This window comes from Pongo pygmaeus, chromosome 2, assembly GCF_028885625.2.
Source record: "Pongo pygmaeus isolate AG05252 chromosome 2, NHGRI_mPonPyg2-v2.0_pri, whole genome shotgun sequence".
NCBI lineage: Eukaryota > Metazoa > Chordata > Mammalia > Primates > Hominidae > Pongo > Pongo pygmaeus.
This window is the reverse complement of record NC_085930.1, coordinates 5,886,164-5,911,308: the sequence shown is the minus strand read 5'-3', so window position 1 is coordinate 5,911,308 and position 25,145 is coordinate 5,886,164. Positions and strand designations below refer to the sequence as shown.

The window sequence follows — 25,145 nt, the reverse complement described above, 5'->3', positions numbered from 1 at the left end:
GTCTCAGTTTTCTCATGTGTAAAATGGAAATAATACTTAATATGTTAATATATAAATCAATTACACCAGCATCATGCTCACAGTAACTACTATTTAAATACATTAAAATGCTGGTTTAAAGGTTTCATGGTATTTTAGACTACATATTTGCAAACTGGTTATTACAAGTTACTGCCAATAGCAATTTTAATTTCAGTTTTATTTTCCATTTAAACATAGCATTCATTTCATAATTTTTAAGTGTTAATCAAATATTGTAAATAATTATAACTATTATTCTGAATTGTTTTGTAGAAATCATGTGTAGAATCCATAGAGGCAGAATTTTGATCTACTTGCTCCCCACGAGGCGGCACAAAAGGGAATACCTAGCACAGTGCCCTACACATATATATGTGTGTGTGCACATATAGCACATATAAATACCCATAGAAAGAATAAATAAATGTTAAATTCCTAACGTTATCTTGGGCTTGGAGGCAGAAATATTTGGTGTTGGAGATTAGTGAGAATTTAATTAAAGAGAGGAAAGGGGTGTATTTTTTGTTTACTTGAAAGGCCTGTCAAACCAATTTAGATACTATTGGTCATGGGCTTTTGTTCTGGAAAGCAATCTTCTCCAATTTTTGTGGTTTTTAAAGTTTTATTTTCTAATGAAACCCAGGGCTTTTTATTGCAACTGTTTAAAAATTAGAAGACAGGCAAAGTTCTTACATCTCTATAATCATCAGGTAAATACAACTATATTATATATGTTCATTGTATAATACTTGTTGAACTGTACTGATTAACTATTATTTCTGATTTACTGTATATCTAGGTAAGCCAGTTATGATTGTCACAGAATACATGGAGAATGGTTCCTTGGATAGTTTCCTACGTGTAAGTAAGATGCACACACATACATATATATGAATAAATTGCTGAAAACATTAGAGACACCCTCCAACATTGTGCCAAGCAATTCAGTAATCTAAGTTTAAAGAAAAACTGAAATCTTCCGCAGCTAAAAAGACAGAGGAGGGCTGTAAAATTGCATCTTTTTTTGCAGCATTCAAATGTTAATGGTTTATATTTTTAAAACAAATTTGTGAGTTCTTCTTCAAAAGACTCTTTTTGTACTGCCAAGATTCACACTTGTTAAATAAAAATCAAAAAGAATCCTAAAGCAAGTAATAAAACCCACTGATGTAAGACAGAAAGTCTCTTTTTTAAGTAATCTCAGTCTGATATAATTATTTAATCACAGTCTGATATAAGACAGACCATCTACTTTCCAAATAGTGCTGTCTACTCAGAAAATAAGCATGTGCTATAATGCTAAAGTGTATATAGTTTTAATTTAGAGATATCATTTTGGTGTTAGATATGTACATTAATTTTTTAGATTGAGAAGCTTTATACATTTATCTATCATCTATCTATCTATCTATCTATCTATCTATCTATATTTTTTGAGATGGAGTTTTACTCTTGTTGCCCAGGCTGGAGTGCAATGGTGCAACCTTGGCTCACTGTGATCCCAGCCTGCTGGGTTCAAGTGATTCTCCTGCCTCAGCCTTCCAAATAGCAGGAATTACAGGCACCCACCATACACCTGGCTAGTTTTTGTATTTTTAGTAGAGGTGAGGTTTCACCATGTTGGCCAGACTGGTTTAGAACTACTGACCTCAGGTGATCCGTCCTCCTCAGCCTCCCAAAGTGCTAGGATTACAGACGTTGCACCTGGCCATAATTTGACATACTATATTTCACCATAAGAAAGTGAATATATTAAATTTACATCTATTTCAACAAATGTTATGTTCAACAATTTCATGGAGTTCAAGACAATACCAATTACCAGTCATTGCAGGGGATAAGAAAAGACATAGGCCCTGTCCTCAAGGTGCTTTTGGTGCTATATAAATTGAGATGGATAGATGACAGAAAGATAGATAGATAAATAGACAGAGAAAATACGTAGTATCATTCATAATCATGAAGGAAAATTTTAAATTTTCTAAGAGTGAGAAAGGATATGCTTTATCTTAAAATCCATTAGCCAAATAAAAATTTTAATAGCAATTATTTTCACAATCCTTATTTCAAAAATAAACATTTCCAAAATCAGGTGAGTTAAAATATTATGATAAATATTCTTTCAAAATTATTGTTTGTAATTAAACATAGAATTTTATATTAATACATTATCTATACGTTTTAAGCCTTATGTTTCTATTTTAATACAAGATTAAATTAGATTGGGAGCTGGATTATGTGATTTAGTTTCTTATTGCTTTCTATGTTGTGACCTACAACTCAGAGGTGGGTAGAAAAACAAATATCAAATTAATATTTTTGACTAATTATGAACTAATTATTTATGATAATGTTTAAAAATGTAGCATCTACCTTATTTGAAATAATTCATAAAATATCAGGAAACAAAGCAGGGGAAATGCAAATTCAATCAAACAAATTAATATCAACCTAAACTAGCCACAAGATTCATTTCATTTTTTTGTTCTTAACCTTAATGAGTCTGAGGAGGAGTTAGTTTTTTTGTCACATAAGGACCAGGAAAGTCCTTGCTTTTAAACTGAAGTCAGAGAACGTTAAGATACTTCCTGTTACAAAGTATTTGATAACATAGCCACTGTGTTATTTTGTTTCAGCCTTGTATCCATTTGCCACATACCTTTGTCTTGAGTGCTTAGGACTAAAGTGTGTATAGTCAGTCTTGTTACAAAATTCAATATGTGAGATTTTAACCAATAAAGAGATATCTTTAAGAAATAGGAACATATCTTAATTGTACATTTGAAATGCTTCCCAGAAACACGATGCCCAGTTTACTGTCATTCAGCTAGTGGGGATGCTTCGAGGGATAGCATCTGGCATGAAGTACCTGTCAGATATGGGCTACGTTCACCGAGACCTCGCTGCTCGGAACATCTTGATCAACAGCAACTTGGTGTGTAAGGTTTCTGATTTCGGACTTTCGCGTGTCCTGGAGGATGACCCAGAAGCTGCTTATACAACAAGAGTGAGTAACTTAGATTTTCTCCTTTTTTATCATTGTTTTCCATCTTGTATCATGTTGATTTGTAAATAAGTAGAAATCATGACCCAAAATGTGTTGTCAACTATGCTTTCCACAAAAGAAAACATATCTTAAAATTAAAATATTATTATTTATTGTGGGTAAATAGATGGTCACTGTTTTAACATTTAATGATTTTAATTCTGAAATTCTATACCTCAGTTTAATGTTCCCCACCAAAAGCAGCAAGATTCTCACATTCCTCAAATCTTGATATTTTTAAATGTACCCATCTTTTCACCATGGTTGAGTCACCCTGAGCTAGCAGATTGGATAAATTCTAAGGACCTTATCCCAGTACATATCATTTTAAAGCACTTTCAAATCAATTTTTTAATAAGTAACACTTATTTATACTGTAAAAATGTCAAAACAGACCTATAAAGAAAAGTTGTCCATAATTGTGCCATCCACAGACAACATTTATAAGATTGTGAGTCAATTCTTGCAAATTTTTCTTCATACTCATATGTACAAACATGTTCATGAATATATTATTTAAATATAATTATTCATAATACAATTGTATGCCATTTCTCTCCTTACCAATACACTTCTTGAATATATTTCATTGTCAATAAATAATCTTTAAATTTTTATGTGTAGTAGGTTGCTGTATTCTATATTGTTGTATCTTTTTTAAAGCAAATCCTAATTAGTGAGCAAATTATTATTATATTTAATTTTTCCATATTTTATACCAATGTATGTGATCTGCCTGCATTCATAATTGTTATAAGCCTCATGATTTTCTAATGATACATTCCTAAAAATGAATGTTTTGTGTCAAAGATTACGTGAATATTTTAAAAGCACACTTTACTACACTCTTGATAAAACTAGGTATTATCATTAATTTTACTATTATCAGTTAGGATAAATTGAATGTATATGTTTTAATTTGCATCCATTTAATTCAAAATGCATTTGAATTTTTTGTGAGCTTTTCTGTTGTTGTTTTGTTTTGTGTTTGTTTTTTAGACAGGGTCTCACTCTGTCACCCAGCCTGGAGTGCAGTGGCACAATTATGACTCATTGTAGCAGCCTCAAACTCCTGGCCTCAAGTGATTCTCCCGGGCTCAAGTGATCCTTCCTCCTCAGCCTGCTGAGTAGCTGGGATTACAGGCATGGACCACCAGCCCCAGCTAATTTTTAAGTTTTTCTTTAAAGAAAATTATTTCCATTGTAGAAATTTAGAAAATATAGATAAACAACAAGTAAATGTCTAATAATCATTACTATTAATACTACACAAACATAATTATTAGCATTTTAAATTTAGCCTTTCCATTTTTTAAAATAAATTTTCACAAATCAATAACTCCTCTTTTGGCATGAAGTTACAAAAATGGGATTATACTTTATATACTGATATATAAAATGATTTCTACATACTGACAAGTTCAGCACTTTAGTTATATGTAAATCAATGCCATTCTGTTATCTGCCTTGTTTTAACTTAAAAATATAAAATACATAAGTTTCCAGATGATTAAATATTTTTACAATATTCAATAATGTCTAATACTCTATTCATATACATAACTTAATTAAATAAAGCACTATTAATTGGGCAGAATTACAATATTTTCATATTATGAATGGTACTTTGATGTCATGATATCTATTTTGTGTCTGTCCATGATTACCTCCTTGGGATACTTCTACAGAATTAACATTACAGGATCAAAACGTATACAAGTATGTGAGAATTTTTGGCGTATATATTGCCCAATTGTCTTTGCTGTAGTTTGTTATCAGTTTTCTTTCCTAATGGCAGTATCTTTCTCCATATCCTCATCAGCTAAGAGAATGGGTGGTTCCAAAGATGGTAGTCTTCTGCTGTTTTCTTGTTATCTAATTTTAAAAGTTTATTCCTGATTTAAAAAAAAAGCTCATCCTATTTGCAAATCACTCGAGAACTCCAATAATCAAAATTGTCACATGGCATGCATATCATGCTATAATAAAGAACCTAATATGCCAGACAGCATTTCATCCACAAGTAAAGCCGCAATAATAGAACCGCTGAATAGTGATGGCACAGTGCTGTTGGGATATTTCTAGATGCATTGATATAGGAGCTAGGACTCTCCCAATGGCTTTTAATAATAAACCCTTTTTGTTTTTCCAATTTTCAAATATACTCTGTAGTGCATTTACTTTGTTCATGAATCTAAATATTTTTTTTAATCTGAGTATTTTTTAAAAAGTCCTTAGACACTTAAAATGTGTCCTACATAAAAATGTTGTTCTTGACAAACACAATTCAAACAGATAAGAGCATGACAAATTAAGACAAATTTCTTATCTTGTAGCTAGTTGAATTAAATGTACAAGTGACTACAAGTATGTAGCTCTGAACATGATGCAATTGCAAAACGTGGATAAATGCCTCAACAGTGCTTTTTAGTTCTCCTTCTCTGATCACCAGAAAAATTAGTCAGCCAATGTATCTGCAACAAAGCATCATTTTAATAACCGAACTAGCAATTCAGTAGACACTATATGCAACAAGTGATACTTATAGTCATTCTACTCACTTCTACTCTTTTTCTAAGGCTATCCCTCTTAACCTGTCATGACATAAGTACTTCTAACAGTCCATGAAAAGTATCATGCTTACTTATATTGTCCTTGTTACAACAATCATATTATGCCAGAAAAATACTTTTAGGTTAAATAAAAACTATTTGATAAAAAAATTATTTGAAATGTTAAATTTCTGGTTATTCAGTCAGGTTCTAATTTCTATGCCATATTAAATTATTTATTTATTTATTTATTTATTTATTTATTTATTTATTTTTGAGACAGAGCCTCACGGTGTCTCCCAGGCTGGAGTGCAGTGGCACAGTCTCGGTTCACTGCAACCTCCGCCTCCTAGATTCAAGCAACTCCCATGCCTCAGCCTCACAAGCAGTTTGGATAACAGTGGCTTGCCACCACGCCTGGCTAATTTTTGTATTTTTAGTAGAGATGGGGTTACTCTATGTTGACCAGGCTAGTCTCAAACTCCTGATCTCAGGTGATCCACCTGCCTCAGCCTCCCAAAGTGCTGGGATTACAGGCGTGAGCCACTGTTCCCAGCCCCATATTAAATTATTATGTGAGAGCATAATAATTTATGCCAGGATACTCAAAAGAATAGTTTCTCTGGCAGGAATTGGAAACATTTGTCCAACATTAGATGATTCATACTCTGGAGAACACTGGGGGTTAACTCTAAATGTTTCATTTACACTGATTGTTGCTTTGTCAGGGCCTCTTGAACGTTAGAAGAAAGGTGTCGTATGGAAGTTGCTCTTTAACATTTCTGAAATAAAAGTGCAACAGGCTCTTTGCATTTCTGTTTCAGTCACTGAAGATTCTTAAAAACACACTGAACAAATAGGCTCATTCACCACCAATAAATAGCTGTTTCGAGTTCTTCAATGTTCATCTTTGTATTTTCTTGGAACTCCCTCAAAATATCCACGGGAGTCCTGGCTTTCTTCCGAGAAGCTGTAATTTGCATGTGCATTTCTAGAGTAATTTAAACATCATTGACTTAATCTCCCATAAGAGGCCTTATTTAGTACAATAAGTTTATAGTTTACTCTAAATATGAGATATGGTTTATGAAGTAATAAGACTTCAATTTTTTAAAAAAACAAATATACCAAACAGCTAAATGAGGCAGCATTCTAAGTTTTCCTTTTGGAAATAAATGTATACTTACTCCAGGAATGCTGATATTGCACAAAATGTTTTGGGAATTTCTCTTTTGGAATTATATTTAAAGCTAAATTATAACTGATGCATTAATCAAATATTTTTAAGCAGGTAGTATTTTGGGATATAGGCTTGACTAAGATAAAATCTGGTCTTGATAAGCAGAGTGGGGTGGCTCACGCCTATAATCTTGACACTTCAAGTGGCCAAGGCAGGAGGACCTCTTAAGCTCAGGAGTTTGAGACCAGTCTGGGCAACATAGCAAGACTTCATCTCTGTTAAAAAATATATAAATATATACTAATATATATATTTATATATAAATATATACTAATATATATATTTATATATAAATATATATTAATATATAAATAATATATATTTTATATATAAATAATATAGTATATATACACTTTTACATATAAATGCTATATCTATATAAATACTATATCCATATAAAGTGTGTATATACTATATATAGTATATATAATTTTATATATAATGCTATATCTATATTTATATATAAATAAAATATATATGTTATATATAAATACTATATATATGTGTGTATATATATTAAAATAATATAGGACAGGTGCGGTGGCTCATGCCTGTAATCCCAGCACTTTGGGAGGCTAAAGCAGGTGGATCACCTGAGGTCAGAAGCTCAATACCAGCCTGGCCAACACGGTGAAACCCTGTGTCTACTAAAAATACAAAAATTAGCTGGGTATGGTGGCGTGCGCCTGTAATCCCAGCTACTTGGGAGGCTGAGGCATAAGAATTGCTTGAACCTGGGAGGCAGAGGTTGCAGTGAACGGAGATTGTGCCATTGCACTCTAGCCTGGGGGACAGAGTGAGAATCCATCTCAATAATAATAATAATAATTAATAAATAAAAATAAAAACATATATTAGGCATGGAGATAGTCACCTGTGCTCCCAACTACTCAGGAGGCTGAGGTGGAAAGATCACTTGAGTCCAGGAGGTTGAAGCTGCAGTGAGCTAAAGCCTGGTGATGGAGCAGGACCCTTTTTCAAAAAATAAATAAATAATAATAAATTTAAAAGGAAGAAGAAAAGAAAAAGAAAAAATACTATTACATTTTTGTGTATATATTGTCTGTTTGTCAACCCAAAGCAGTATATCCAGCTTAGACATCTGTCTTGTTTATTTGATTTAGTGTGCTCTGATTATTGTTATTTCAGAAAAACAAGTTCACCATTCAAAACAATTTGCTGAGGCATTCCTTTTGGATAACAAATCCTGGTTAATCTGCATTAAAAAGTCAGTCACATTAATAACGTTTAACGCAGTTCATCTAGTGTCTGAAGTTGTTTAACGCAGTTCATCTAGTGTCTGAAGTTTCTACAATTTGGAGATTAACATTTGGTGCCTCAATGCAGTGACCCTTTCCTGGTTGCTCCTCTGAAAGTTATTCCCTGTAAGTAGAGCATAGTTGCACTGAAGAGTCATGAAGGACATTTGAATCAATGTCGGTGGAAAAGAATACTGAACATAGAATGTCTGTTGCTCTTGGTTTAAAACATCTCTGTGAGTAACAGGCAGGATAGAGGAATGTATAGAAATTATATAATCTAATTATGTATTTAAAACTTCTTAAACTTTGAAGAGTATTTGAGGAGTTGAGGAAACATCTAAGCTCAAAACTTAATTGATCAGACACTCAGATATTTTCTCACACCGTGTTCTATACTGTCTTAGGTGTATCACAAGCTTTCCTTCCCTATGTTCTCAATAGCATGCCTGATATGAAAGGGTCAGCTAAGATAGTACTATACATTTTTATGTTTATTTTCTCTTTTACATGAAGATATTGTGTAAGAAATCAGATTTTTTTTCCCCAATACTGACTTCTTATTTCTTCTCGTTTCTCACTGCTGTGTTATGCAGAAATTGCAAATGTTGATATTTTCCATTATACAATATTATTATGCATCCTGTAAAACTCCACTGTACCCCCATGGGATGTTCAGAATGAATAAGGCTATGAAGTTTCAGTATTATTATGAAAATAGTTTCTATCTTGTGGACCCCTAAAATGCTCTTGGGGACCCACATACATGCTTGGATGACAGATTGAAAGCCACTGTTACAGATACTTTACTGGGAAAAAAGCCCCTTAATAACTAAATGAATATTTTTGTCATTATTCACTGATATAAATCTAAATTATGGCACAGTTTTATGTGATATAATATATTTTAAAGAAGTAGCCATGAAAGCAGAACTGTAGCTGCATACCAAAGTTTGCAAATCATCTTGAAAGTCCCTGGATTTCGTTTGGGATGGATATGATTAGACCATTTAGCTCCACAAATTTAAATCATCAAAGAAGTTTTGTGTCTGAAAAAAAAAAAAAACTCAAAAATTAATTCCTTTCCTTTGGTTTCTCATCGTGTGACTTTGAAAGTATAATTATAACATGTTTGTTGTATTTTTGCCCTGGTCTACTAATTTACTTTACTTCATTCTAACAGAATCATAACACTATTGTAGAACAGTTTGCCACTGAATGATTTTTCAATTTTTGCTTTTATGAAATTTTATTTTTAACTGATTAGTATTTTTGTATATATGCATTCATGCATCTATATAGATGAATCTTTCTATATTCATATGTTGAAGTACATGGAATCCAAAATTCGAAAATTGTAGTGTTTAATTTTCTGTTTTACACAGGATCAAGTTACTGAAAGTACCGACTGTTATCTTATTTAGATGCTGGGTAATCCATCACTTCAATTCTTCCTATGTCCTTAAGTTCATTTTGGGAGCATAATTACCACATAAACTGAGTTGGAAAATTTGAGAAAACAAAATTGAGTTGTCCTTGGCTATATTCTCCATTATTAGATTTTTTTGTTTTCATTTCTATTCTGAAGTTGCCTACTTAGTAAATACTAACTGGATTTTGTTAGAATATTTTATTTTACATAATAATTTATTTGGCTTTTTAGATCTGTGACTCTGCCACATAGATGCCAGATATATTCTAGTACAATTTTGTTTTATTTGATTTCATTTTTGTTTTGTTTTTTTGAGATGGAGTCTCACTCTGTTGCCCAGGCTGGAGTACAGTGGTGGGATCTCGGCTCACTGCAAGCTCCGCCTCCTGGGTTCACGCCATTCTCCTGCCTCAGCCTCCCGAGTAGCTGGGACCACAGGGGCCTGCCACCACGCCCGGCTAATTTTTTGTATTTTTAGTAGAGACGGAGTTTCACCATGTTAGCCAGGATGGTCTCGATCTCCTGATCTCCTGATCCGTCAGCCTTGGCCTCCCAAAGTGCTGGGATTACAGGCGTGAGCTACCGTGCCCAGCCTATTTGATTTCATTTTAAGGATAAGGCAAAAAAAGAAAAGTGGCCAAGCAAGTGGTTAAAAGCTAAGAGGTTAAATATTTCCTTTCAGGTAACTCCAATTTGATAACATAAATAACAGAAAACAGGAGCCTTTGTTCTGTAACATTTTCAAGAACTAAAAAAAACCATGCATATCAAAATTGGTATAATACAAAAGACACATATTAATTTGATAAGTAATATATGTCACATGTCATTTATACCTAAATGAAAAAGGTAATAACAAAATATCTAATTTGTGTCCTTCATATAGTAAAATTATTTTAAACTGTGAACCAAAAAAATGTCAACTATGAATTTATTGCCTCCCCTCTTATGATCAATATGAATATGCCTGCATGTAGCATCAGAAAATACAGCCACTTATTCAGTAACTAGAAAACTCTCAAAGGTTCAGTGATTTTAGTGATTAATGTTGAATCGAAACTTAATGAAAAGTCTAGTACTTTCTACCCATCTATTTCAGAGAGATGAGTAGCATGAACATTTAAACATGTAAAAAACAACTATCCAGGTTTATGTGGTGAAAAATTAAAACTATAATTGTGAAGTGGAACACAGGAGCACACCAGTAAAGGCAGAAAAGTAAAATGAGGAATGCAGACAGTCTGGAGAATGCAATTTTACATAGGATCGTCAGAGAAATTGGTAAAATGACACTAGAGCAGCAAATGGGTTTGAATGAAGGAGCAAATACTGAGGCTAAAGAAACATTAATTTTGCTTTCACTAATTTTCAATTGAATAGAATAATTTTAATAGCTGCATTGATTCCAAGAGTCCCATCTTGCAGGAAGACCATTTAAGTCATTAGATTAATGATTTAGCTCAGACTAAATGTCAAGCTAATAGTAACTAGTCCTCTTTTTCTATTGGTGATGCATGCCTTTAGTCTCAGCTACTCAGGAGGCTGACGTGGGAGGGTCACTTGAGCCCAGGAGGTCAGGGCTGCAGTGAGCCTTGGTTACGCCGTTGCACTTTAGGCTGGGGCAACAGAGTGAGACCTTATCTCAAAACAATTATTAGAATGAATTTAATATTATTTCTATCATTTCAATTGCAAATTGTCAGTATCCCCTGCTATGTTTCTACTAATTTACCATCGCTTCTTCAAAAAATTGTGTTCAGAGTGCTACAATTTCAGACTTTGAATTACTATAACTTAAAAAAAAAAAAAAAGAAAAGGGTAATAGATAGAGTCAAATGCCTCAAAACATACTTTTCGTCGATGAGCTTCTTTCATGATGCGCTGTTCCTGAATCTGGCTGTAGACAGATTTTGGTAGATGTCGATGACGAGCTATACGTTTTATATGCGGATAATGCTGAAATTTCTCCTTCAATTTCTGGTTATAATCCTTGGCTGCTTTTTCTCGTGATGTAAGCTGAAAATACACATTTTGGTATCCCAAAAAAAAAAAAATTAGAGATTTTAAAAAGTAGAGATTGAATACATATAAAAAATACAAAATTTAACATTAAAACCTCATTGAACTTTTAAAAAAGCCAGACTCATATTAGGGCATATATATATATATATATATATATAGACTTACTCCCCAATTTTTGCATTATTTTTGTTGAAGATAGATATCATACATCAGATTACTTAGTTTTTACACTGTTTCATGAGAGTCTGAAAGTAACATAAGCCTTATGAGTTTGTGTTTTATTTCCTGGATAGCCATTATAATAATTTGGAATATGGAGATTTTCCTGTATTTCAGGAAATGCTTAATCATTTCACATGAGGTTGAAAGATCTCAAAAGTTCAAAGAATGAGGTTTTGCTACCTAAAGGATCATTTATCTCTGATGTCTTGTGGCAATCAACATTTGCTGAAACTATTCTCTCAGTGGCTCTGAGATTTGAACTACTGGGGATAAGACTAGATGCTTCCTTTGGGAGCCTTGTTGGATCACCCTTCACCTTGTTGTCTGCAGTGAATGAATTTTAGTCCGTGACAATGGACAGATGCTAAATCTTTTAGCCAAATAATTTATCTCTATAGTTCCACTTTTAACCTGAGTAGCTAATATTTCCCTCCAGGTTAAATACTCAATTACTTGGGTTTACTCAGATAAACTCTCCAAAGTCCTTTGTCACTCTAAGTATAACCTGACAAAGCTCAAAAACAGGAAATGTGAACTATAACCAGCAAGCCTTTCCTAAATCGGCAGGCAGAGATTTGTACATATAATTAGAGAAACATTTGGCAGCTATGTGATATTATGCCTCAATACCCAGAGATTTCAGCAATTACACTCCTTCTCTTTGGAAATCAGAACTTGAAGCCCCGTAACCCATACTGCATGAGCTGACTTCAGTTAAGCTCCTGAAAAATTCAGGCTTTTAGCCGCATGTCTCATTGAACTGTCTAAATTCGTTGAGCTTAGGGAACTGAACTGCAGAATCTTTCAAGAACAGGGTTACTGTGTGATTCCTCATCTAACTGCTGTTTCTAGGCAAAGTGGACAAGGTTTTAGACTCTCAACTAATCCTGGAGTGGAGTTTAGCAGTTATGTAATGCCTTTTCCAGAGAATCACTGGCATCTTTACCTGTAGCACTTTATTCATCTCCTTTAAATTTTCTGTAAAACTCTATAGACATAAGTCGAGGTGACACCCATGTGAATATGCAATTTATTCCAAAGTTAGTCTTTCTTTAAGAGTCCAAAATAATTAACATTGAAAATGTCAGCATCCTTGATATTCATGTAGGTTTAAGATAGAAAGTTGAAAGAGCTATGGTTCATAAGTCAGCAAAGCTGTTAAGCTGTTAGATAAAACTGAATGTAAAGTCAAATTTTATATAGTCCATGACCCTGTTTTTGAATGACGAGACAGCTGTGCAGAGAGGTTAAGACACTTGGCTAAAATTAAATAGGAGGGTCAAAACTGAGCCCAGAAACCAAGACTCCTGATTCTTATTAAACTTCGGAATCCAAATGGAGCAAATGACTAAACTTACCCTGTACCTCCAGTTATTTAGCTATACCTAAATAAGAAGTCAGCACTTGGAGGAACTGGCTGAAGGTTTGGCATTGGAGATGTAAGGAGCAAACATTAGCTTCTGATTCTCTTAAGTTTGAATTGGAGGTCTTTCTAAAATTGAGGTTTTAGATACACTCCATACGCTATGATTCTGGGCTTGCTCCAAGCAATTGGAAGCTTTTCTGAAATACATAAATATATCTTGGGAGCTTACATTAGGATATAGAGACCAGTGAAAGTAAATGCTTCATTTTAAATGTTTAAATATGGTTAAAAAACACATCTTCATAAATAACTTTTATAGTGACTAGCTGTGCTTTTATAATATTCTGAATGCCTAGTGTGGCACATCCCTCTAAAGCATCTACATTTTAAAAATGTCCTTCACATATATAAGCTGGGAAAGCAATTTCTAAACCAGAAAAAAATAATAGTCATGCAATATGAGCTTGAATTTGTTGAGGTGGGAGGTGAGAAGGGAAGAGGAATTTTTGTGGTCACAATCAAGAACAGAAATATGCATAAGCTCTGTGATGAATTACTTGTAGGAAACTTAGACTCCTATATATTCAATTTATTTTAGTTTGATAGTCTCAGAACTACAGATCCTCAGCTTAAATGCAGCAAGTCTTATTGTAAAGTGTGACTCAGTTAAAATTTATTGCCCCAGCTTCTTCTTTTAACCATATTTCAGAACCAAATTGGGCCCTCAAGGACTCTTATTCAGTGTCTCTCTATGCCAATAACGTTTACGTTTTTGTAGCTGTAGACAGTGTTTACTGTTGGAGCAAGCACTTGTATCTTACTAAAATGCTTGGTTACTGATACCTCCATTTAATTAAAAAAATTGATGCTTAATTTATAAAGTTAATTTAAGTTTTACTAGCAAAGCTTAAATTAACAGGAAGTTATCCTAAAAAAGAAAAAGAAAAGGAAGGAAGATAGGAAAAAAGAAGAAAGGAGAAAATAAAATAAAACATAAAAAAAATCCAGAAGGGATATTATTACATCATCAAAACCCAAGTATTAGAAGATTGGCTCTGGTGAACTTGACCCCTGCTTTTCTATTAGTAAAGGTATAGCCTGTGACAGGTATAAAATATCCCTAGAAAGTTGATTTCACTTAGTCAATATAAAATCCCAGATAATTTGTAGACCTCATGTGCATTACTTTCCCTTGATGATTGTATGACATTCAAAGCAGTAGTTCTCAAATGGGGATGATTTTGTTCCCCAGAAGATACTTGGTATTGTCTAGAGGCATTTTTGGGGAGATGCTAATGTAATCTAGATGACAGCGGCAGAAGGGCTGCTAGATATCCTACAATGCACAGGACAGCCGTTACAGCAAAGAATGATCTGGGGTGAAAGGTCAACAGTGCCCTTCTAGAGAAACCTTGCCTACAAGCTTCCTATCATGTGCAAAGAATGAGAGTGGGGATCAAATGTTTCTCTCAGGTACTTTCTATTTTTTCCTGTCCATATTGGACTGCAAGTTGCATGGGACAATATAGACTGTACCATTTGTGAAAAAATGTGCAACAGACTAGCCATCTGTTATCAGGCCTCCCAGAATGTGGAACTTGAAGCTATCACAGACATAATGCCACAAATCATAAGTCTTGTGTGACTGTTCAAATTTTATTTTCATTTGGTTTCAATTAAACACTTGAAATTACTTACCACCCTCCACCCCAGGCTCTAAATTTCAAACATAGCCACTTTAGTTTTGATGTTCTATTTTCATTTTATTAAGACATCATGGAGTAAAATCATACATAGATGTATACCTCCGGAAGATCAATATATCAGATATTTTAGTTAGTATATAAGTCTTACCCTTGTGTAATTTTTTTAATGTTTTAACATTTTACTTAGCCTCATTCTACAAAGGGGTAATGTCCATGTGTGTAGACTAAAATTATTTTTTAATTAATTGTATTTTTAGGTTGGTAAAGTAGCTACAACATTAATATTGAAGCAGTTGATGTAGAATGTGTATTGTTTATGGAGTCAAATGAAAATCTTTATAGCATTCTACAAACTCTAAAACACACAATCCATACAACATCCTGTGACATATTTTCATAATTCTACAGATACTCTAAAAAAGTTGATGCTCAGTGAATCTTATGCTGACTATCATTGTGGAGTTCTTAAAATGTATTAATGTAACAACACTATTAAATAGTAGCATAAGAAAAAAGAGGACATTAGAAAGCAGTATGATTTAAGAAAATAAACTATTATGTTTATATTGGCTCATTCACATTCACATATATTGTGAAAAACTAGATGTAACTCATTATCAACTGAAAATGAACTGCACATTTAAAATGCTCAAAATTATCAGAAATCTTTAGTAAAATCTACTTTGCCAAGTCCACAAAATAAATCATATTCTCACTTGACAGAACAACATGCTTTTTTGCAAGCAACAAAGTTTCGTAAACAGCAGAGGTAGAAAATAAGACATACTTTAAACTGGGGGAATACAGTGGTGAAGGGGGGCGGGTGGTTATTCCTCTACATCCCAGATTAGGCAGGATAATAAAGCAGAAGGATCACAGAGGATGGAATGACCAACTCTTGCTGGAAGACTCCCAGATGTTCACCCAAAGAGTTTACATTTGACCAAGATGTTCAGATAAGAACTTTACCAGTTACAGAAATCAGGAAAAAAAGCCTCCCAAGAAGAAAGACCATGTATTTGGGAAGATAGCGTGCTCACAGGGGGAATTCAATTAAGATCAGTGAGCATCTGTTGAACGCCTACACTGCACATTTGCCAAGATAATACCTAAAGAAGAAAATTGCTCTCTGTAGTGAATGTGTATTGTTTATGGAGAGCACAGGTTCATGTGAGTTAATACTCTTTATCTTCAGCTTTATAATCTATTCAGTTTTTCATAAGCTTATGATTTGAAATAATAGTCCGGGTTTACTATTTTTGTTTGTTGCAACTGATATAACAGGCACTGCTACTACTACTTTTACTAGTGTTGAACATAAAGAGTTTGAAACTACAATGAAGAATTTAAAGAGTTTATGAGAATGTATGCATCTATCTTTTCTTAAATTCCATAATAATTTTGCTGGTTTGAAATTTCACCTGTAGTTTGATTTTTTTTACTTCAAATTAAATGTGTACAATGTTGGTTTATTATTCTTTTATTTTTAAAGCCAGAGCAATTTGATGTTATTTGCTTGCCATGGAAAAAGAGAATTTTTAAAAATTTCTTTTTATCTGATTTAGTATTAATTGCTAAATTTGAATTGTTCTTTGTAGTTAACAGTGAGCTTTCCCTTGTAGCGTCTTTTAATAAATTTGTTATATCGACAGTAAATGTATCAGTTAAAGGGAATTGAAAGAAAGGAACAGGCATAACATTTATTGAACACTCTACTGAGGAGCAGACACTTTTTAAATTGTTTCATATATATTATAAATTCATGACAAATGACAAAATTTTCTAAATAATAATATATAATTCTCAACCACCTTTATTCTCTTCCTGATTCCTTCAATGATGGATGGCATCATTTACAATATGGTTAGATAGAAAAGAGATAAGAGTCTTGAATCTGTGATTATTTCATTATTGGAGCTAAACTAATCATTCTAATAAGCTACCTATTAGCAGATAATGAAAATTCTCTAATGAAAAGGCTAAATGTTTCATGAATATTGAATAAATTCTAGGCTAAACAGCTAACTCTTGGCCAGGTGCGATGGCTCACACCTGTAACCCCAGCACATTGGTAGGTGGAGGTGGGAAAATGACTTGAGGCCAGGAGTTAGAGACTAGCCTGGCCAACATGGCAAAACCTTGTCTCTATCAAAAATACAAAAATTAGCCAGGCTTGGTGGCGCACACCTCTAATCCCAGCTACTAAGGAGGCTGAGGCACAAGAATTGCTTGAGCCTGAGAGGGGGAGGTTGCAGTGAGCCGAGAATGCACGACACAACTGAACTCCAGACCTGTCTATGGACTTCAGCACTAAAATTGGGCAAAGCAAATCACTCATTCACATCTTCTTCTAAAGAAAGAGTTTAAATTAGCCCCAGCTCTTCTTTTAGACTGAATTGTTTGGATATCATATATAAAAATATAAATTAAGAGTTTTTCATTAAAAATAAAAATAAATATGCTTACTTCTAAGTATATAAGCTCAATTAACTGTGACCTGTGACAGAATCTGGCCAGCAAGGAAAAGAACTGGTACAACAAAAGTTGATCAATAGCAGTATCTGGATAAATTACAGAAACATTTAAAGCACTGCACCCTGGTTTCATTGTTGAACTGATTGAATGCCACTTAATTTTTGAGTGTTTGTAATAACATGTCCAAAATAAAATGAAAATAAATTAGATTGCCCCACTTCCTCATGCTTTCCCATAAGGGCAACAACTGAACTCTTGGTATAGTTAAGAGACAAAAAGGAAAAGGAAAGTGTAAATCAAAAACCGGATGACACAAGTGAAAAGACCATACCTACATTTCCAAAGCTAGCAAATCTTGTAGCAGGAGGCCTTTGTCATTTCACAGGTATCTACTGCACAATGCGGCCGAGATACTTTTTCCAAGGTACTACAGTGAGCTAAGAGCCAGAATATTTTGTTAAAAATTAGTACGAAGGTAAAGATAGTGTAAAGGTCACCTGATCAGCAAGTATGTTACATTGAAAGGTTTAAAGTTGTCATTCTAACAATAATATGTGTGTGTGTGTGTGCGCGTGTGTGTGCAGGCTACAACAATTACAAAACACAACCAGAAGAGCAGAATTGAAAATTTAACTTTTTCTTATTAAAATAATTTACTATACATTTTTCCAAACATATATCCCCTTTGTGTAAGTTTTAAACATTTTAAAAAGATTTACACAGGTGTACACAAATAGACCACATCTAATTGGGAAATATTCTGGAAATAATTTGCTTGAATCTATAACCATGTATTTCATTAGAGAACATACTGTATAAGTCCCAGGCAAGTTAAGAGATTCAGGTGAGTGAAGCTTTCCTTGAAGATATGATCATGCGACCACAGCAGATATCTCTCCAACATTATTATGTCTGTACTTAGAACAGAGTAGAAGAGGATTCTCCTTCCAAGCTTAAGCAGAAATATGGCTCTGTTCTTCCTAAAAAAGATCACCTTTCAGAATATCATTATTTTAAGAAATTCTGTTAATCTCAATGCTCTTCTCTCTGGAAAATGAAGAAACACTTAAAATGAAACAACTCTTCTGTGTTTCTTTTTAACCCTGATTGAATTAAACCAAATAAATACACTTCTCTTTCGTGGCTGTCATCAACCTATTGTTTTTTTCTTATGACTCTATTTTAATTTCAACTAGAGACCATGGTAAGTCAACAAATATCTGGGCCTAATATTTTCTAAATAGGTACAAAGTTTTCAGCATATAAAGGGCTTTTTTTTCCTTTTTTCTTTTTTTAGTGCCATTTAAGTACACTTTACACTTTTAGTATGACTGAAAGTATACTGAAATGATCCTTTCAGTATAAGTATACTCATATACCTTCAGTAATACTGAAAGTATACTTATATGCTTTCAGTAATTTGGTTCTGGAAAAAGAGAAGTAGCAAAGGCGGTTAGAAAAATGACAAGTGTCTGTAACAGACCTAAGATAATTAATTGAGATTTTTAAGATACTGTATCTGCCTTGTCCTATGAATACAGCTCTGCTTGACTTTTGTTAGTTCTCTGAGTTCTTAAGAAGGAGAAAGTAGGCCCAATGATTCCATTTGGCATCCTGAGTAGATTTTGTTCACTGCCACATGTATAAGTCCACTTTTGTCGATGTCAAGGGGTAGTATTTGAAATTTTGAATTATAAAAACATAAACTTGGTCTAGGCATATGTAGATGAGTGCTTTGGGGGTTTTAGTGCACTTTGCACACTGTAGTTTATCTCCCTAACTTCAAAGGCTGTCTTTTCTGGCCCTGGTCTCTCCAATTTCATTTGTTTTACTTCATCGATAGAAACTGTCAACTATTCTTCACCTGGTAGCTTCTTAGCAAGATTGTGCTCACTGTGTGTCTTTGCAGGCTTATTCTTCCTGCTGATGGTGTTTTTCCATTTCCTCAATTCTCTGCACAGTTTCATGCATTCTTCATGACTGTGTAAGCTCTACCTTTTCAAAGAGCTTCTGGCAGTACTCTCCCTGAACAGCTCATTTGTGCCAAAACACCAAGGAGAAGTGCTCAGTTTTACTGAGTTAGTTCCAATCTTATCACTCTCCTAGCCAGGATAAAGTTTCCCAAGTGCATCTGTGATTAAATAAAAATTTGACATTTTAGCTTCCTCTTCCATTATGTTTCTTCACACCGGAAACTGTTCTTCTAGAACATACAGTTTTCTCCTCTGTGCTTTGATGTATGCCATTTGCTCAGAATATGAAAGTATTGAGCTAACATTTATTGAGTCCTTACTATGTCCTAGGAAAAAGACTAAAGATTTTACTGAAATTTGTCGTTTAGTCCCACAACAATACTCTGAACCAGGACTATTACATTCTCAATAACAGATGAGGACACTCCAGCACAACAAGGCTTAGAAACTTGTCTCCTAAGTTGCTAATCCATTTGTGTAAAGCACTATATTGCCCCCTTGAGCATCACTTCAAATCCAGTGGCATGCTATGAGGTCCAATAGAAATCGGTCACATTTTGATGAAGATGGCTTAAGATTTTGATGATGTGAGTTCTTTGAAATATCCATCCCTTTTTTCTTATATCAAATATTGTACTTATCTTTCAAGTGACTTCACTTGAAATTGAGGTCACTTAATTCATAAGGGCCATCCTCAGTCTCTCTAGTGAGAATCTTGGCTCCACATTCCACATTACGGTGGCTTTCACTACTGTCTTACTACTCAGGGTAAGTTCCATGGACCAGCATCACGTGGAGATCGTTGGAAATGCAGACACTGGCTACACACTCAACCTCCTGAATCAAAATTTTCATTTTACTGGGAGTAAGCTGTGTATGATTTATATGCATTACAAAGTTTGAGAAACAATATACTAGATACCTATTTCGTTCTGTATTTAGTTTTTCAGAGTAACTCATTATTATTCCTGTTTGCCTGACACTTTCCAAACAAAAGAGCCAGTATGTTATTTATCATTGTTTCACCCAAAATAACTAGCCTAATACTTCCTATATGGTTGACAATCAGTACATCTTTATTAAATGTATTTATTGAACTAAGAGCAAATTCCATAGACATTACGCTTTTATATCTCCCATAACTCATAAAAGCAATATTATTCCCCTCTAAATTGTAAGTTCTGGGAATGTAATTATTATGTGTACCTAATTTATATGGTGCTTGCCTACTATCCAGAAGACACGTCAATGATTAATGATGAAATGAAGCACAAAGTAAATTAATCAAGATGATTATTGTGTTGAAGAGAGTTTTTTAAAATATAATTTTATTTTGAGTTTATTTAGGTAACAAACACCTGTAAGTAATTATGTGTCTGAGTTCTTTACGAATATTGACTTATTCACATTCCGAACTTCGATTGCTTGGTCAAGCATTAATCTAGGTTAAATCAATAAAGGTTGATTTGTGATACCGCTTTTAATTCTAATACATGTCATATCACATCTACTTCAGGTTGTTTTGTTGCAGATGATTAATTGACATGCCATAGTTGATATAAAATGTCAATATTTAAGCAACTTTCTTTTTTATATATAATTTCAAAATCCTTCCAAATTATTTGGAAGTAAAATTTGCTGTAAATGGTATGCTACTTCTGGTTGGTATTAAAATAGAATAACATCAAAATGTTTCACAGAAATGCATATTCCATTTCAGAACAGAAATGCTATGAGAAATTCTGTCCAGTTTCAGATTATGTTATGTATATTATATGTTCTATGCATTGCTCATTTATGTAGACATGATTTTATATTCAAAGGGAGGGAAGATCCCAATCAGGTGGACATCACCAGAAGCTATAGCCTACCGCAAGTTCACGTCAGCCAGCGATGTGTGGAGTTATGGGATTGTTCTCTGGGAGGTGATGTCTTACGGAGAGAGACCATACTGGGAGATGTCCAATCAGGATGTAAGTATTTGTGGTCTATGAGTTATGAGTTCAGATGAAAAGGTCAAGCTGTGCAATGAAGTGGAACATAATGTGACTGGGTGGCTGCTGGTTTGTAACACTGAAATAAAATATTTAGCAGCAATGAAACTGTTTCCAAGTCCTGCAAGGATATTATATTAATTGAATTGTTCTTACAGATTTACATATTTCCCTCCAGCAAGGGTTTAGAAATAAGACAAAAGAAACATTTGTAGTGAAAATGTAATGAAATAAGTGACCAATAAGATAACCTCTAGATTCCAATACACATTGAAGTTTGAAAGTCACTGCTTTACACCGTTGAAAAGTGCTAATGAACTAATGGTTACTTAATTTTACAGCACTTAGAATTTTACAAAAAAAAATTACTATAATTTGGAAGGCACCATTTGAACTGCAGTATAACTAAAACCTGTATAGTGATTTTGTCCATATTCATTCATATGTGTTTTCCATAGAGAACTATATAACCAAATAATAATTTCTTTATAACACCAAATTTACTCTATCATTTCACATTTCTTTTTATTTTAACCCAAAAAGGATCTTTACATACTCTCCTTTCCTAAATTTATGTTCTTTCAATCTTCCTTTATATAATATTTTAGGCATACATAATTTCGTATTTATTTGATCAGTTGTTATCCTTTTAGGCAACTAAAAATGAGAAGTTTTCCCACTTACCTTTAAAATAAGCATATTTGTGAGCCCCGCCCATGAAAACGTAAAATAAGTGACACTTCCTGGTTCCTGAAAACTTTGCTTCTCACACAGGTAATTAAAGCTGTAGATGAGGGCTATCGACTGCCACCCCCCATGGACTGCCCAGCTGCCTTGTATCAGCTGATGCTGGACTGCTGGCAGAAAGACAGGAACAACAGACCCAAGTTTGAGCAGATTGTTAGTATTCTGGACAAGCTTATCCGTAATCCCAGCAGCCTGAAGATCATCACCAGTGCGGCAGCAAGGTGACACATTCAATTTGTTATCCTGCATTCACTCTGAAATTTGTGTTTGCTATCTCCAAGTTGTTAATTTTTTTAGCCCACCCCCAAAATGCATTATTTGAAGCTTGTATTCCACAATATTAGAGAGATGTATTTCCCCTTTCTTTTTTAATCTTTAGAACTAATTATCATCCTTCTTAATAGTAATGATAAAATTCTGAGATATTTTTTAACATCTATCTTGACTCTACATTCAGGATTGTTTAAGTCTTTGGGAAATAGGAATACTGGTGGGGTGCGGTGGCTCATGTCTGTAATCCAAGCACTTTGGTGGATCACTTGAGGTCAGGAGTTCAAAATCAGCCTGGCCAACATAGTGAAATGCCTTTTCTACTAAAAATACAAAAATTAGCCTGGTGTGGTGGCAGGCACCTGTAATCCTAGCTACTTGGGAGGCTGAGGCAGGAGAATCTGTGAACCTGGGAGGCAGAGGTTGCAATGAGCTGATATCATGCCACTGCACTCCAGCCTGGTCAACAGAGAGAGACTCTGTCTCTAAATAAATAAATATACTGAACACATACTTCTTTTCACCCTTCATGAATAAAGAAGTCCTGATTCATCTTTCATTCAAAATAAAGAAAAAAAAATTATCCAAAATACTGCACTGGCTAGCAAAATGCAAATTTTCCCCAGTTAATTAAACAAATATTTGTCTAATCTATATTGCATATCAATTACTTTGCTAGACACCATTGAAGATAAAACTAAGAGTAAGATAAAGCCAGTGCCCCTGGACAACAACACAAATGTTAATACTCTGCAGCTGTAATGCAATCCTGGATGCACAAAGTCTGTTTAATTTTATGCATATTCCTCTGGGTTAAGAATCACTGAGTTCTCTCAGTGGCTAGAACAATGTAAATTAAAGTGTATCTACAAAGTACAGTGGAAGAAAGAAGGAAGAAGAGATTAATTTTGTCACGGGCCATATAAGAAGAAAATAAATATTAATATATTTGGTGCCTCTCAGAGTAATTAAAGGCAAAAATATCTTGTTTAATAATTTTGATTCTCATGGTACGCATAAGGAAAAAAGTTCTTTTACATTTTGATAATGCGTTCTATTACAGGCTTTTAATTTTTCTTTCTGATTTATCACATGAGTTAGTACGTATTTTATACTTCTGAAACATTCCTCTTGACAACTAGAGAGAGAAGCATTTCAGACCTATTTGGGACCTCTAGCTATGTGCCTACTCAATGGCTTGGACTTGTGAGTTCAATAATATCTTGATTGGTACAATGGAGTTTTATCAGTGATGATGACTTGTGGGTCATTCTGCCTTCTTTGTGTAACCAGTTGCTTCTCAATATTGATTCTCAATTGTCTTACTTTTAAGTCTCAATAATACTATCCCGCCCTGTTGTTTCCATTGCTACAAAGCTTAGTGACTAAAGCTGGCATTCAATGCATGGGAAATTCCTTGCATTTTGCCTTAAGTTATCTGTTTGAAGATCAAGCAGGGCGTGTGTGTGTGTGTGTGTGTGTGTGTGTGTGTATGTGTTGGTGAGTGAATACGTAGGTACAAGTTTGATTAACAATGCCTTAGTATCATATTTTTGTAAAAAAAATCATATTTAAAACAATATTTTAAGATGTCAAAAATCAATGCCCCTGAAATCCACAGGGAATAAAATAGCAAAATTTTAACATATAAACGTTTTTTATCCATTCTTCTGTCAGTGGATACCTATGTTGATTTCATATCTTGGCTATTGTGAATAATGCTGCAATGAACATGGGAATATAGATATCTCCTTGAAATACTGACTTCATTTCCTTTGGCTATATACCCAGAGTGGGATTGCTGGATCATATGGTGATTCTATTTTTAGTTTTTTGTGGAACCTCCATACATTTTTCCATATGGCTGTCCCAATTTACATTCCCTTACATGCCAATGTTCCCTTTCTCCACATCTTCACTAACAGTTGTTATCTTTTGACTTTTTGATAATAGCCATCCTAACAAGTGTGAGGTTCTAGCTCATTGTGGTTTTGATTTTCATTTCTCTAATGATTAGCGATGTTGGGCACCTTTACATAAACCTGTTGGCCATTTGTCTTCCTCAGAACAAAATGTCTATTCAGGTCCTTTGCCCATTTTTAATAGGGATATTATTATTTTTGCTATCAAATTCTATGAGTTCCTTATATATTTTGGATATTAGCCACCTATAAGATATATTGACTGTAAATATTTTCTCTTCTTCTGTGGATTGCCTTTCATTTTCTTGTTTTCTTTACTGTGCAGAAAATTTTTAATTTGATACAATCCTTCTTGTTTAATTTGGCTTTTGTTCCTATGATTTTGATGTCATCTCTACAAAATTGTTACCAAGACCAGTGTCATAGAGCTTTCTTCCTGTATTTCCTTCTAGAAGCTTTACAGTATTAGGTCTTCAGTTTATCCATTTTGTGTTGATTATACTGAGAGCACATTACCCAGTTTTTACATAATAGTTTAATGAGTTAAGTAGGAGAATCATAAAAAAGATCTTAATATCATTATATAAGAATCATAGATTATTTATTGAAAATAACACTTAGGAATCACTATGATTGAATTTAGTAATAAGTCCTTAAATAAAACTACCCATAACTTATTCCATAAGGATAAATCTCTATCCCAAACTTCAGAGACTGTATAGACTCTTAGAAATTCACCTGACAGTTTAACAACTAACAGGATAACAAACCTGTCCTTCCCTGGGCCATATGGTCCTCATTTTGTACCCTGAAGGCATTTATTTTGATCTTTACGGCATAGATAGTAATCACAGAAAAAAAAAGACTTTACCTATCATAAAAACATTCAAAGCATTTT

At 33.8% G+C, this 25,145-nt stretch overlaps 1 protein-coding gene across 3 annotated transcripts in view; it reads left to right on the top strand.

Annotated features, from left to right (window-relative positions):
• The window catches only part of EPHA3 (EPH receptor A3), a 367,831-nt gene that overhangs the window by 319,147 nt on the left and 23,539 nt on the right, over nucleotides 1-25,145 (top strand). For all 3 annotated transcript variants that reach the window (XM_054482953.2, XM_054482954.2, XM_063661463.1), the window contains exons 12-15: nucleotides 821-882; nucleotides 2,819-3,028; nucleotides 21,138-21,287; nucleotides 22,083-22,276. In XM_054482953.2, the coding sequence (XP_054338928.1) occupies nucleotides 821-882; nucleotides 2,819-3,028; nucleotides 21,138-21,287; nucleotides 22,083-22,276 (616 nt within the window). The remainder of the gene's footprint in view (nucleotides 1-820; nucleotides 883-2,818; nucleotides 3,029-21,137; nucleotides 21,288-22,082; nucleotides 22,277-25,145) is intronic.